The 15,295-nt window shown below is 43.0% G+C and overlaps 1 protein-coding gene across 6 annotated transcripts in view; it reads left to right on the forward strand.

Moving 5' to 3' along the window:
* The window catches only part of LOC140679258 (splicing regulator ARVCF-like), a 349,408-nt gene that overhangs the window by 315,387 nt on the left and 18,726 nt on the right, over positions 1 to 15,295 (forward strand). For all 6 annotated transcript variants that reach the window (XM_072914307.1, XM_072914309.1, XM_072914305.1 and 3 more), the window contains 2 exons: positions 6,182 to 6,332; positions 9,199 to 9,391. In XM_072914307.1, the coding sequence (XP_072770408.1) occupies positions 6,182 to 6,332; positions 9,199 to 9,391 (344 nt within the window). The remainder of the gene's footprint in view (positions 1 to 6,181; positions 6,333 to 9,198; positions 9,392 to 15,295) is intronic.

Here is a 15,295-nt window from a genome sequence, read left to right on the forward strand (position 1 = left end):
ATAATACTCCTATGTTGAAGCACAGTACAATCCACCAAGCTTACCAAAGTCGTACTAAAACATTTTAATAGATTTCTGAGCGCCGTGTGTAATGTTCTATATTTTCAATGGAACATTTAAAATGTTTGTGTTGTTTACCGTATTTTTCGGACTATAAGTCGCAGTTTTTTTCATAGTTTGGCCGAGGGTGCGACTTATACTCAGGAGCGACTTATGTGTGAAATGATTAACACATTACCGTAAAATATCAAATAATATTATGTAGCTCATTCACGTAAGAGACTAGACGTATAAGATTTCATGGGTGACAGATAGTTTGGTAAACGTATAGCATGTTCTATATGTTATAGTTATTGGAATGACTCTTACCATAATATGTTACGTTAACATACCAGTTGGTTATTTATGCCTCATATAACGTACACTTATTCAGCCTGTTGTTCACTATTCTTTATTTATTTTAAATTGCCTTTCAAATGTCTATTCTTGCTGTTGGCTTTTATCAAATACATTTCCCCCAAAAAAATGCGACTTATACTCCAGTGCGACTTATATATGTATTTTCCCTTCTTTGTTATGCATTTTCGGACGGTGCGACTTATACTCCGAAAAATACGGTACTTGAGTCATATTGCCAACGTAGTGCAGTCTACACGTATATCTCTTATGTTTGACTGCCATCTACTGCTCACACTTATTATTACACCATTTGCCAAATAAAATAGCTTCGAGGTAGGTAAGCTCAACCAAACGTACGCACTGTCGAGTTTTGAGGGGAGAAAAAATTATTTTAAGTGCTCCTTATAGTCCGGAAAATACGGTAAATACTTTTTCAAGCCACTGTCCTTGAATACAATCATAATAAACCAGTGACGTGCGGTGAGGTTGATGGCTGGTGAGGCACTGACTTCATCACAGTCAGATTTACAAACATATGAACCCTAAAGAGTATCTTATTCACCATTTGATTGGCAGCAGTTAACGGGTTATGTTTAAAAGCTCATACCAGCACTGCTTGGCACTCAGCATCAAGGCTTGGAATTGGGGGTTAAATCACCAACAATTATTCCCGGGCGCGGCGCCGCTGCTGCCCACTGCTCCCCTCACCTCCCAGGGGGTGATCAAGGGGATGGGTCAAATACAGACGACAAATTTCATTACACCTAGTGTGTGTGTGACAATCATTGCTACTTTAACTTAACTTTAACTTTACACATACAAACTGTAGCACACAAAAAAGCACATTTAATTAAAAAAAACGTTATTATGGTCTTACCTTTACTTATAAATTAAGTCCATGCGCCGCAACTAAAGCCCTCACTTAAACTTTCCACGTGCAAGATTGAATCTATTTAAAAAAAGTGTAACCGAGGGTTTATAAATGTCGCCTATACTGTATGAAACTACAAAATAACAAACACGGAGGCTCCAGTTTACACGAGGACCACTTTATTTACCTTTTTTCAAAAACCTACGCTCCACTCCGTGTCATCACTTCCGCTCTTAGCGCCTTCAAAATAAGAGCTCAAGGCATATACTGTATAACAGCGCATAACAGGAACTTAGCATCACAAAGAGGAAAGCCCATGAAAATAGGTTACAAAAGTTATTTAATAAGAAGCCAAAAAGTGCAAAAACAATAATGTTCGTGTTGGAGGAGTTGTGAATTAGGTACACCTGCAATCTGCAGGTGTACCTAATGTTGTGGCCCTGCAGTCATTCACAACTCCTCCAACACGAACATTATTGTTTTTGCACTTTTTGGCTTCTTATGAAATAACTTTTTTAAATAGATTCAATCTTGCACGTGGAAAGTTTAAGTGTGGGCTTTAGTTGATATAACAATTCTACGGCGGGGGTGCAGGAGGCGGGATTACTGGAGCCTCAGCCAGTGCGTCTTTTGCAGCCGTTTTATGATCGCTCAGCACAAGAAATACGTTACACACATACAGTTGTTGACAAAATACACTGTACATTATATACCTCAGCTAACTAAACTATGGAAATGTATAATATAGTTCATATAGCAATACGGTGTCACTGCACAGCAGGCCAGCAGTTAGCCGAGTCCAGAATCCATGTTGAGGCACTGAGTGACGTGCCTCAACTGGCTTCTGTTCACCGCACCGTATTTGAACGGCAAATGTGAAAATCCAGCGATTTTGAATAAAAATAATCTAAAACTGGTGAAGTTAAATGGAAAATAACTTTATAGTATAATCACTGGATACATATAACAATTTAATTTTTTTTTTTTCTTTTTACATTTTTTTTCTTTCCATGATGGCAGGTGAGGCGGGGCCTCACCTGCCTCTAGTGACTGCACGTCACTGTAATAAACATATGTGAAGTAGAGATGTTTGAATGTTGAGTGTAATCGAATCAAGGAATTCCAATTGATGCTACTGCTCTATGATGTAACTAATGTAAACATCTATATCAGATGCATGCTTCTGATGATAGATGAGTATATCTGCAGGCAGACTCAACATTTATGCCAATTAAAGCTGCAGGGGGTGTGTATCTAACTTGCAGGCAGCAGTGAGTTATGGACAGGAAAGGGTGGGTGTTAGATTCCTGTTTTTATACACAATCTCTGTTTTTGTCTGTACGCAGCAGCATTATAATGGCCAGTGTTTCAGTTTGCATCCATATGTGAACGCACCTATCAAGCGGGTGAAATCAGTCTTCAGCAGGCCCCTCTGGCTCCTCGGGAAGAATCACATGAGTGGGTGATTTCATCCTTGTCACATTTTAGCCTCTCCATAATTCATCTGTAGTGATTTTTTTTCTAGCAAAGGTGGCCATTTTAGGACAAATCAGTTTGTCCTTTGGTGCATGTGTTTTTGTCCTGCGGAAGCCGATCAGAGGGTCCCCCGAGCCGGACTCGGGAGAAGGTCGAGCTGCTTGTAAATTTGTCACATCTGAATGCTGGACTAAAGCCTGTGTGTGCTCTCTCTCAAGCCCTGCTAGTCTGCACCACTTGATGTGCTCCCTTTGCAAGGCTTACTACTGCCATCTTGTGCTAACTCTTATTCTGCTGGCACCTTTCAGAGGGTCGACTCAGACTAGAACCAATTCCATGTCAAATGCAATATTTCAAGTGTGTATTATTGTTCTAAATCAAGACACATTTATGTGCTTGGTCAAAAGTATTATGGTTGCTGAGAGGAGATGACGGCTCAGACACCAGGGAGAAGTAATGTTCAATAATTTATTATATATATATATAGTCAATATATATATATAACAATAATTAATAATAAACAATACTCCATCCATCCATCCATCTTCTTCCGCTTATCCGAGGTCGGGTGGCGGGGGCAGCAGCCTAAGCAGGGAAGCCAAGACTTCCCTCTCCCCCAGCCACTTCGTCCAGCTCTTCCTGTGGGACCCCGAGGCGTTCCCAGGCCAGCCGGGAGACATAGTCTTCCCAACGTGTCCTGGGTCTTCCCCGCGGCCTCCTACCGGTCGGACGTGCCCTAAACACCTCCCTAGGGAGGCGTTCGGGTGGCATCCTGACCAGATGCCCGAACCACCTCATCTGGCTCCTCTCCATGTGGAGGAGCAGCGGCTTTACTTTGAGCTCCTCCCGGATGGCAGAGCTTCTCACCCTATCTCTAAGGGAGAGCCCCGCCACCCGGCGGAGGAAACTCATTTCGGCCGCTTGTACCCGTGATCTTGTCCTTTCGGTCATAACCCAAAGCTCATGACCATAGGTGAGGATGGGAACGTAGATCGACCGGTAAATTGAGAGCTTTGCCTTCCGGCTCAGCTCCTTCTTCATCACAACGGATCGATACAGCGTCCGCATTACTGAAGACGCCGCACCGATCCGCCTGTCGATCTCACGATCCACTCTTCCCTCACTCGTGAGCAAGACTCCTAGGTACTTGAACTCCTCCACTTGGGGCAAGATCTCCTCCCCAACCCGGAGATGGCACTCCACCCTTTTCCGGGCGAGAACCATGGACTCGGACTTGGAGGTGCTGATTCTCATCCCAGTCGCTTCACACTCAGCTGCGAACCGATCCAGTGAGAGCTGAAAATCCTGGCCAGATGAAGCCATCAGGACCACATCATCTGCAAAAAGCAGAGACCTAATCCTGCAGCCACCAAACCAGATCCCCTCAACGCCTTGACTGCGCCTAGAAATTCTGTCCATAAAAGTTATGAACAGAATTGGTGACAAAGGGCAGTCTTGGCGGAGTCCAACCCTCACTGGAAACGTGTCCGACTTACTACCGGCAATGCGGACCAAGCTCTGGCACTGATCATACAGGGAGCGGACCGCCACAATCAGACAGTCCGATACCCCATACTCTCTGAGCACTCCCCACAGAACTTCCCGAGGGACACGGTCGAATGCCTTCTCCAAGTCCACAAAGCACATGTAGACTGGTTGGGCAAACTCCCATGCACCCTCAAGGACCCTGCCGAGAGAATAGAGCTGGTCCACAGTTCCACGACCAGGACGAAAACCACACTGTTTCTCCTGAATCCGAGGTTCGACTATCCGGCGTAGCCTCCTCTCCAGTACACCTGAATAGACCTTACCGGGAAGGTAAACAACTAAAAATAAACAATAGTAACTTGTAAAAATACTATAAGGAAATGGAGAGTGTCAAAACCCAAGAGTGTATGTGTGTGAGGCTATGTGTGTAGTTAGCTGAGGTGTGTGTTACCAAGTGTTGTCGAGAGCGAAGGAACACGGAAGTCCGTGGGGAAAACACACGCAGGGAAAACACAGAGATCAGGACAGAAGGCAACTAGGAAGCCGGAGACGAGCTTACGGTACGCCAACAGAAGGTTATATTCCGGCCCGGCGTGGCAGGTTGTGCCGGCTTATGAAGGCAGCTTGCTGATCACGGGCGGGTTCACCGATTGCAGATTGTTTGCAGGCAGGAAGAGGCATGCCCGCAGCGGAGAGAGAGCGCCTGTGGGCGTGGCCCGCGGTGCGCTCGCCAGGACGCAAAGATGAGGGCGTTCTGACGACATTGCTGTATACCTACAGCAATGTTAATATTTGGTTACATGTCCCTTGGCAAGTTTCACTGCAATAAGGCGCTTTTGGTAGCCATCCACAAGCTTCTGCTTGAATTTTTGACCACTCCTCTTGACAAAATTGGTGCAGTTCAGCTAAATTTGTTGGTTTTCTGACATGGACTTGTTTCTTCAGCATACTCCACACGTTTAAGTCATGACTTTGGGAAGGCCATTCTAAAACCTTCATTCCAGCCTGATTTAGCCATTCCTTTACCACTTTTGACGTGTGTTTGGGGTCATTGTCCTGTTGCGCCCAAGACCCAACCTCCGGGCTGATGATTTTTAGGTTGTCCTGAAGAATTTGGAGGTAATCCTCCTTTTTTCATTGTCCCATTTACTCTCTGTAAAGCACCAGTTCCATTGGCAGCAAAACAGGCCCAGAGCATAATACTACCACCACCATGCTTAACAGTAGGAATAGTGTTCCTGTGATAAAAGGCTTCACCTTTTCTCCTCCAAACATATTGCTGAGTATTGTGGCCAAAACAGCTCAATTTTTGTTTCATCTGACCACAGAACTTTCCTCCAGAAGGTCTTATCTTTGTCCATGTGATCAGCAGCAAACTTTAAACGAGCCTTAAGGTGTCGCTTTTGGAGCAAGGGCTTCCTTCTTGCGTGGTAGCCTCTCAGTCCATGGCGATGCAAAGCACGCTTGACTGTGGACACTGACACCTGTGTTCTAGCAGCTTCCAATTCATTGCAGACCTGCTTTTTGTCGGCTCTCGGTTGACTCTTGATCATCCTGACCAATTTTCTCTCTGAAGGTTGTGTTTTCTTCCTGATCGTGGCAGTGACAAAACTGTGCCATGCAAACATATTGCTGGGTATTGTGGCCAAAACAGCTCAATTTGTGTTTCATCTGACCACAGAACTTTCCTCCAGAAGGTCTTATCTTTGTCCATGTGATGTCATGAGTTGTAGAAATGATTGGAAACTCAAGACATTATGTCCTTCACAAGTGTATGTCAACTTTTGACCACGACTGTAAGTGTGAATGTGCTCATCCTATTTGAGTGTGTTAATCAATCGTGCAAAGTCTGTGGTCAAGATATTCCCAATTCCTTCTATCATGGCATGAAATGAAATGTTCAAATGATAAAACGCGCTGACACATGACCTTCTGTCTACCTATCAGTGGTCTAACTACATCCGGGCCACCGTGCGTAAAGAGAAAGGTCTCCCCATCCTGGTAGAGCTGCTGCGGTCCGACTCCGACAAGGTGGTCCGAGCCGTGGCCATCGCCCTTCGCAACCTCTCCATCGACCGCCGCAACAAGGACCTAATTGGTAAACACCTTTTTTTTCTGCATTTTTGCCTGAATACTTGTACTAGTCAAGAATCGGCCACTCTGTATGATCTATGATAAATACAAACACAGTCTAGCAATGTCAGAAAATGCTATATGATATGACCTTGGGCTACAGTGCCTTATTACTAGGATTATACGACCTTCATATATCTGACTTTTACAACTTGTCAAAGTGTCCATATTTTTTTTAGAGGACCTCCCCCTTGGCTGCACTGTAAGGGGACTTTTATGTACGTTTATTTACAAGTTACAATGTGTTAAAAAAAATCCATTTGTCATCATGTGCTTCATAATGATTGTGAACGATAGGCAAAATTTCAAAAAAAAAAGTGCAGTTCCCCTTTAAGTGAGCAAAATAAGGTGTGCAATTCATTTTGCGTCTCTGTCTTTGTCACTATGCACGATATATCAAAACATCCACAATACTGAGAGGATAAGATACAATTTTGGTTATTTAGCATGCGCAATGTGATTAATCAACACTTGTCACCGTTTTGGGAGCATTATTTAGCACGTTATTTAGCACGTGTCAGAAGGACGTGCAAACACACGGTTGCACAGACAAGAATCCTCCGTCCTACGTGTGTGTCAACATTTTGGACAGTCAGAAATAAAATACATCAGGCATATCGTCTATTCAGCAACATCATTTTATAATTGTATAGCTGCTATGGGACTTAAAGGGGAACTACACTGTTTTCTTGAAATTTTGCCTATCGTTCACAATCATTTAGAGAGATCAATTCTACCTCTAAATCAAAAAAAATCTAACTTGCATCAAAAAATGTCAACAATACTTTATTTACGTTCCGTAACCCGTGGCGACAATGCCATTGGCAGTAATTACAAGTATCATCCTTGCAGGACGAGGACTAGCTAAACATGCTTCACTACACACCGTAGCTCACCGGCGTCACAATGTAAACAAACGCCATTGGTGGATCTACACCTAACATCCACTGTAATGATACCAAGTACAGGAGCGTATCAATCAATCAATCAATGTTTATTTATATAGCCCTAAATCACAAGTGTCTCAAAGGGCTGCACAAGCCACAACGACATCCTCGGTACAAAGCCCACATAAGGGCAAGGAAAAACTCACCCCAGTGGGACGTCGATGTGAATGACTATGAGAAATCTTGGAGAGGACCGCATATGTGGGTAAACCCCCCCCCCCCCTCTAGGGGAGATCGAATGCAATGGATGTCGAGTGGGTCTGACATAATATTGTGAGAGTCCAGTCCATAGTGGATCTAACATAATAGTAAGAGTCCAGTCCATAGTGGATCTAACATAATAGTGTGAAAGTCCAGTCCATAGTGGGTCTAACATAATAGTAAGAGTCCAGTCCATAGTGGATCCAACATAATAGTAAGAGTCCAGTCCATAGTGGGGCCAGCAGGACACCATCCCGAGCGGAGACGGGTCAGCAGCGCACAGATGTTCCCAGCCGATGCACAGGTGAGCGGTCCACCCCGGGTCCCGACTCTGGACAGCCAGCACTTCATCCATGGCCACCGGACCTGTGCCCCCCCCTCCACAAGGAAAAGGGGAGCAGAGGAGAAAAGAAAAGAAACGGCAGATCAACTGGTCTAACATGGGGTCTATTTAAAGGCTAGAGTATACAAATGAGTTTTAAGATGGGACTTAAATGCTTCTACTGAGGTAGCATCTCTAACTCTTACCGGGAGGGCATTCCATAGTACTGGAGCCCCAATAGAAAACGCTCTATAGCCCGCAGACTTTTTTTGGGGCTCTGGGAATCACTAATAAGCTGGAGTTCTTTGAACGCAGATTTCTTGCCGGGACATATGGTACAATGCAATCGATACTACTACAATTACATCAATAATTTTTATCGTCACAAAATCTTTTTTTCTTTTTAAAATTCCTATTATGTTTATAAACTCAGGAAATATGTCCCTGGACACAGACGGACTTTGAATATGACCAATGTACGATCCTGTAACTACTTGGTATCTGTCATGACCCGTCGCTCGGATTATGTTTTTGTTATATTCTGTTAGTTTTGGACTTCCTTAGTTCCTGTTTTTGTGCACCCTTGTTTGTTCTTAGTTACCATTGGTGCTTATAGTTTCCACCTGTCTCTGATTGGTGCTCGGGACGCTCACCTGTTTCCCGAGCACTAATCAGAGGGACTATTTAAACCTGCCTTTGCCGATCAATCGGCCTGGCTTCATTGTTTGCTTCAGGCAACAGTTACGTTTGTAGTTCTTGTCTCCGAGTTTATGCTTCCTGTGCTAAGAGGTAACCTTGGCTTCCCGTGCGATCAGCACGTTTTCCTTCTGCTTGTTTTGTGTTTTTTTGTACGCATTTAAATTTGAAGATTAAATCATGTTCTTACCTGCACAACTTGTCCGGAGTGGTCCGTCTGCATCTCGGGGTAACGAACCCCGCAGTAAGCTGCGACACCTCCCCCCACCCCCGATCGACCCGTTGCATTTTGTGGCTTTTAATGCCTCACAATCAAACACTTTTATGTTAAAATACTGAACAGATGTTTATTGGGATAAGGTAAACATTGTTTGATTGTGAGGCATTAAAAGCCACAAAATGTCCATCAGACCCACAAACGCTGGCTGAGTAACAACGATATGAACATTACACAAGGGTTAAATGCATTACTAAATCGCTGGTATAAATCCGTTTTAATAGTTTTTTGTGTTTCAACAACTGTCCAGGTAAATTCAGCTATTTTATTGATTTTCCAGCAGTCATACAATGTCTTGACAAAGATGAATTTGTACAGTGTGGTCCACATTTCTAGTTCAACATAATACTGAAACTGTTTACAAATGTGTTTCCCTTTTCATTAATAGGAAGTTATGCCATGCGGGACTTGGTCAGTAATTTGCCAAGCGGACAGCAGCGACCAGCCAAGAACTTGGAGGAGGACACGGTGGTGGCCATCCTCAACACCATCCATGAGATCGTCACGGACAGCTCCGAAAACGCTCGCTCCCTCATCCAAGCCCAGGCCATCGAGAAGCTGGTGGCGATTAACAGGACCAGGTATGTCTTTTTTTCTGTTCCGTGATAGGATAGGACTTTATCGTCATTGCACAAGTACAACAAAACTATGTTTTCAGCACAAACCCGTTCAAGATTAGACAAACAAACAAAGGCGCCCCGTTAAAGATGGGAAAAAGGCTGGGGAAGAAGATGACTAAAAAATACAATGTAGGGGGGCCTAGTCTGGAGTGGGGAAAAACCTCCATGCAATGCACACATAAACACGTTACATATAATCACGACAACTCGCAACAGAGGGGGGGGAGTTGGGACCCTGGAGGTCGACTGCTGCTATAAAGCGCTGCCAGCCGTCCATCACCCCGAAGGGGAATCAAGCGGTGATGAAGGCGTGTGGTGGGGGTTAGGGAGGGTGTGTTTATGCCTATTGTCTTGGGTGTGTTGATGTAATGTCTATAGGCCTGGGGCCGCTCTGCATGCAAGCAAAAGTTCGACTCCAGGTGTCGTTGAGGAGGGAGGGAGGTCAAAAGCGTCCATCATTGAGGAGTCCTCGGGGGGGATGTTTTCAGAACAGCCTGCTCCTGTTGTTGCAGCGTCAAAGCCATTCGAGGGAGTCAAATCGTAGATTAGGATTTTTGTTTTTCTGCGAGCAGACATTACAATGGCTTGTCTGTTCTATTCGTCCATGCTGGCTCTCATATCCAATTTTTCCCTTTCAACCAGTTTTTCCGTGATGCGATCCATCTTGCGATTCAGTTCAGAAATCGCCCCAGTCTGTTATCCCACAGCCCTGCCCAAACCTTCCATTGTGACGAACAGCCTTTGGGCTCCTTGAGAGGCTGCCGTCGTCTTACGAATTTGACGATGCACCAGAGCAATGCCCAGCCCAATCAGCAGGTGGCCCGCGATCACGGTTCCAAATAGGTAGATGTCTTCCGCATCCTCGATGGAAAGGACTGAGAGGCACATGATTCTCCATTTATCCCAGGAATCTCTCACGTACCCCACAGCAATGGTTCCATCAGGGCAGCCAGGGCCCCCAGAACCTCTTTTCCTCGTCGAAAATTTTTTGTCAATTGAGTCGAGAGTCCAGCTGATCATTTCCATGTCTGATGTTTAGATTTGGAGGACAGCGCAGAGCAGTTAGTTATCATAGAACAACGCAAAATAAGTAGGGCTGTCAAAGTAAACACAATAATCAGTTAACGTGCGCCCTGTTTGACCCTAAGTCTATACCATCGCGGTGGAAAAGCAGCGGCATTCCAGCTAAAAAAAACTCATTCATACACCAGTGTGAGCGGCACTGGAAGCAAGGGTGAAGTGTCTTGTCCAAGGACACAACGGCAGTAAAGGCAGAGACGGGGATTGAACCTGGAACCCTCAAGTTGCTGGAATGGCTGCTCTATCCAATCTATGCACAAAATGTGATTAAACGCAATTAAATATTAGAATCGTTTGACAGCACTAAAAATAAGCTGACTAAGATGTATTCGCTCTACTTTTTGATATTAATATAAAACTCAAAGCAGTTTGGTTAATGAAGATGACGTCTAATAAACAAGCTTTGTTCTCCAACAATGCCTCCTGGTGGTTCAGTGCGACAGTTTGGCCAACAAAAATAAAGAGGAGTGACCATACTTGCCAACCTTGAGACCTCCGATTTCGGGAGGTGGGGGGTGGGGGGCGGGGGGGGGAAATACTTGACTTTCAGTGAATTCTAGCTATATATATATATATATATATATATATATATATATATATATATATAAATAAAATAAATACTTGAATTTCAGTGTTCATTTACAAACTACCTACTCAGTGGCCTAGTGGTTAGAGTGTCCGTCCTGAGATCGGTAGGTTGGGAGTTCAAATCCCGGCCGAGTCATACCAAAGACTATAAAAAAATGGGACCCATTACCTCCCTGCTTGGCACTCAGCATCAAGGGTTGGAATTGGGGGTTAAATCACCAAAATGATTCCCGCTGCTGCCCACTGCTCCCCTCACCTCCCAGGGGGTGATCAAGGGTGATGGGTCAAATGCAGAGAATAATTTCGCCACACCTAGTGTGTGTGTGACAATCATTGGTACTTTAACTTTAACTTTAACTTTAAACTTATAAAGATCACATGGATAATATTCAGTGAGTTGATTCACCAAAACTAGCCTGTTATACAGGAGGAAAAAGCACATAGGACGTTTCAATTGTTCACAGACTGGTCGCGCTCATCAGAATGACAAGACACTTCCAGTCTGCAGGTGATAGCATTCAACGCCCTACTGCCCCCTACTGACCAATGTGAATACTGATAAATGTGTAATGACAGCTCCAAAAACGAATTCAAACCACAAAATAAAATAAATAAATCAACACAAAAATGTGACACATTATGGGTGGGTCACATATGCATGTACAGTAGATGGCAGTATTGTCCTGTTTAAAAGTGTCACAACATTGCTGTTTACGGCAGACGAACTGCTTTACGGTAGACACTGTTGTTGTGTGTTGTCAACACGTCACTCAGGTCCGCCTGAATTTCGGGAGTTTTTCGGGAGAAAATTTGTCCCGGGAGGTTTTCGGGAGAGGCGCTGAATTTCGGGAGTCTCCCGGAAAAATCCGGGAGGGTTGGCAAGTATGGGAGTGACACCTCTCACATCGAATACACAATCTTCACAGCCAGCGTTCAATTCGATGAAATGAGAAAATATTTAAGCTAGTATTGATGTTATTTGAACACTCATACAGTTTGCATTTAAATAAAGGACGAGTGAACATCCGAGTAAACAAACTAAAGACTTTATAAACAAGTTGTGACGATGTTCACGACACATGTTTCCTCACCTCATTAACTCTCAGTCACAGCTAATGAAAACTGTATTCACGTAAGAGACTAGACGTATAAGATTTCATGGGATTTAGCGATTAGGAGTGACAGATTGTTTGGTAAACGTATAGCATGTTCTATATGTTATAGTTATTTGAATGACTCTTACCATAATTCAGCCTGTTGTTCACTATTCTTTATTTATTTTAAATTGCCTTTCAAATGTCTATTCTTGGTGTTGGCTTTGTTGCGTTTTGGACCAGTTGTTCCTCCCAGGGAATTCAAGTCACAAGTCGCTCCCAAGCTCTTTACAACACTTAAAGCTGAGTAGAAAAACCACCAGAGACAGAATAGGTATTTTGTAATATATTTGCAAAGCTTTGCATATATATATATACATTGAGACCAGTCCAGCATAGAACATTCTATCGCGCCGCCAAGATGGTCTGCCCCCCGAAAAACCCTCTCCCCTCTTAAGTCCCTGGCAGTCATGTCCCTCTAGCCAAAACAAATGTCCATTATCTCTCTCTCTAACATTCCAAAGCTTCAAGGTTAACACACACAGTTTACTTGCAGACAAACAGAAAGAGAACAAATGGACAAACACGAGCTGTTTACAAATATGGCTATGAATTAAAAAGAAGTAACACTTAAATTCGGATATATGTAAATATCTGCCTCCGACAGCTTTTATCAAATACATTTCCCCAAAAAATGCGACTTATACTCCAGTGCGACTTAGATATGTTTTTTTCCTTCTTTATTGTGCATTTTCGACTTATACTCCGAAAAATACGGTAGTGTCTGTCTCCAGTATTGTCCACACCTGTCTCCATCTAAACACAGCAGTGTGCTCTTAAAAGCAAGGGAAAATATCGTTGAACCAAGCGTTTGGCTCTGTTTAGTCTGAGGGGAAATCTCCCGAGCAAAGTCCGTGTAGCTTATCCGCCATGATTATCAAGCCAAACGACGCTTGTGTTGCCTAAAATGCATTAATAAATGACGGTTTTTTGGTAATTAAAAGCTGACTAAGCTGTATATACCCTGCAGTAGCTCTTTGCCCTTATATTTAGTACCCTGTATATTCCACAAAGTCACCAGAAAGATGATGCAAATGATTCACTGAGCAGTATGACCCTTCGTATTTGTGGTAAATATTATTTTTTATTTCAAAATGCCAAGCTTGGCTCTCTTTTTCTGTTTCTCACCCTCTACCCTAAACACACACACACAAACTGGAGTTATCTACTATATCCATACTTGCCAACCCTCCCGGATTTTCCGGGAGACTCCCGAAATTCAGCGGCTCTCCCGAAAACCTCCCGGTAAAAATTTTCTCCCGAAAACCTCCCGAAATTCAGGCGGAGCTGGAGGCCACGCCCCCTCCAGCTCCATACGGACCTGAGTGACGTGTTGACAGCCTGTTCACACGTCCGCTTTCCCACAATATAAACAGCTAATGATGGAGGGCGAGTTCTTGGTTTCTTGTGTGGGTTTATTGTTAGGCAGTTTCATTAACGTCCTCCCAGCGCGGTAACAACACACACCAACAGCAGTCAAGTTTTCGTCTACCGTAAAGCAGTTCGTCTGCCGTAAACGGCAATGTTGTGACACTCTTAAACAGGACAATACTGCCATCTACTGTACATGCATATGTGAGCCACCCATAATGTGTCACATTTTTGTGTTGATTTATTTTATTTTGTGGTTTTATTCGTTTTTGGAGCTGTATTACACATTTATCAGTATTCACATTGGTCAGTAGGGGGCAGTAGGGCGTTTCTTCCCAATTGAATGCTATCACCTGCAGACCGGAAGTGTCTTGTCATTCTGACGAGCGCGACCAGTCTGTGAACAATTGAAACGTCCTGTGTGCTTTTTCCTCCTGTATAACAGGTTAGTTTTGGTGAATCAACTCACTGAATAATATCCATGTGATCTTTATAAGTTTAAGTACACATTTTTGATGGTGTAGCCTAACTCTAAAGTGTTTGTGAGTTGTAGTTTGTATTTGTGAATGAATCCCAGTGCACAGCTGCAGTAATCAATACAAAATGGCGACGTGAGTGCGCAATGTTTATATAAGAACTTCTGATCCTAATTCAGACTCCCAAATTAGAGCTCCCGTTTTCTTATTGATTTTATAATGTATATTTGTATAATGTGTGTGTTCTGAAATAGTGACAGAGAATAGAACAAGGATGGACAATTCAACCCTTAACTCAACAATGAGTAGATGAGTGTTATGTGTGTGTGTATACGTGTAAATAAATGAACACCGAAATTCAAGTATTTCTTTTATTTATATATATATATATATATATATATATATATATATATATATATATATATATATATATATATATATATATATATATTTATATATATATATATATATATATATATATATATATATATATATATATATATATATATATATATATATATGTCTTAATAAGGTTATCCAAAAAATAGTGCTCGATACCGTAGTAGAGCGCAATATATGTATGTGTGGGAAAAAAATCACAAGACTATTTCATCTCTACAGGCCTGTTTAATGAGGGTTTCCTCAATCATCAGGAGATTTTAATGGGAGCATTCACATACCATGGTTTATATAGGGCACAGAGTGGGTGGGTACAGGCTGGCGTAGGGGCGTGGTGATTGGCTCATGTGTTACCTAGGAGGTGTTTCCGTCTGTGGCGGCATGCTGTTACAATTTCGCTGCGCTTGTTGAGGGATGACAGGTCTGGACGGTAAATAATAAACAGTTTCTCTTAGTGGTAATAAAAGATGCAACCTATGCTTGAAAGAGAAACTGTTTATTATTTACCGTCCAGACCTGTCATCCCTCAACAAGCGCAGCGAAATTGTAACAGCATGCCGCCACAGACGGAAACACCTCCTAGGTAACACATGAGCCAATCACCACGCCCCTACGCCAGCCTGTACCCACCCACTCTGTGCCCTATATAAACCATGGTATGTGAATGCTCCCATTAAAATCTCCTGATGATTGAGGAAACCCTCATGAAACAGGCCTGTAGAGATGAAATAGTCTTGTGATTTTTTTCCCACACATACATATATATATATATATATATATATATATATATATATATA

Source organism: Nerophis lumbriciformis, linkage group LG12, assembly GCF_033978685.3.
Source record: "Nerophis lumbriciformis linkage group LG12, RoL_Nlum_v2.1, whole genome shotgun sequence".
Classification (NCBI taxonomy): domain Eukaryota; kingdom Metazoa; phylum Chordata; class Actinopteri; order Syngnathiformes; family Syngnathidae; genus Nerophis; species Nerophis lumbriciformis.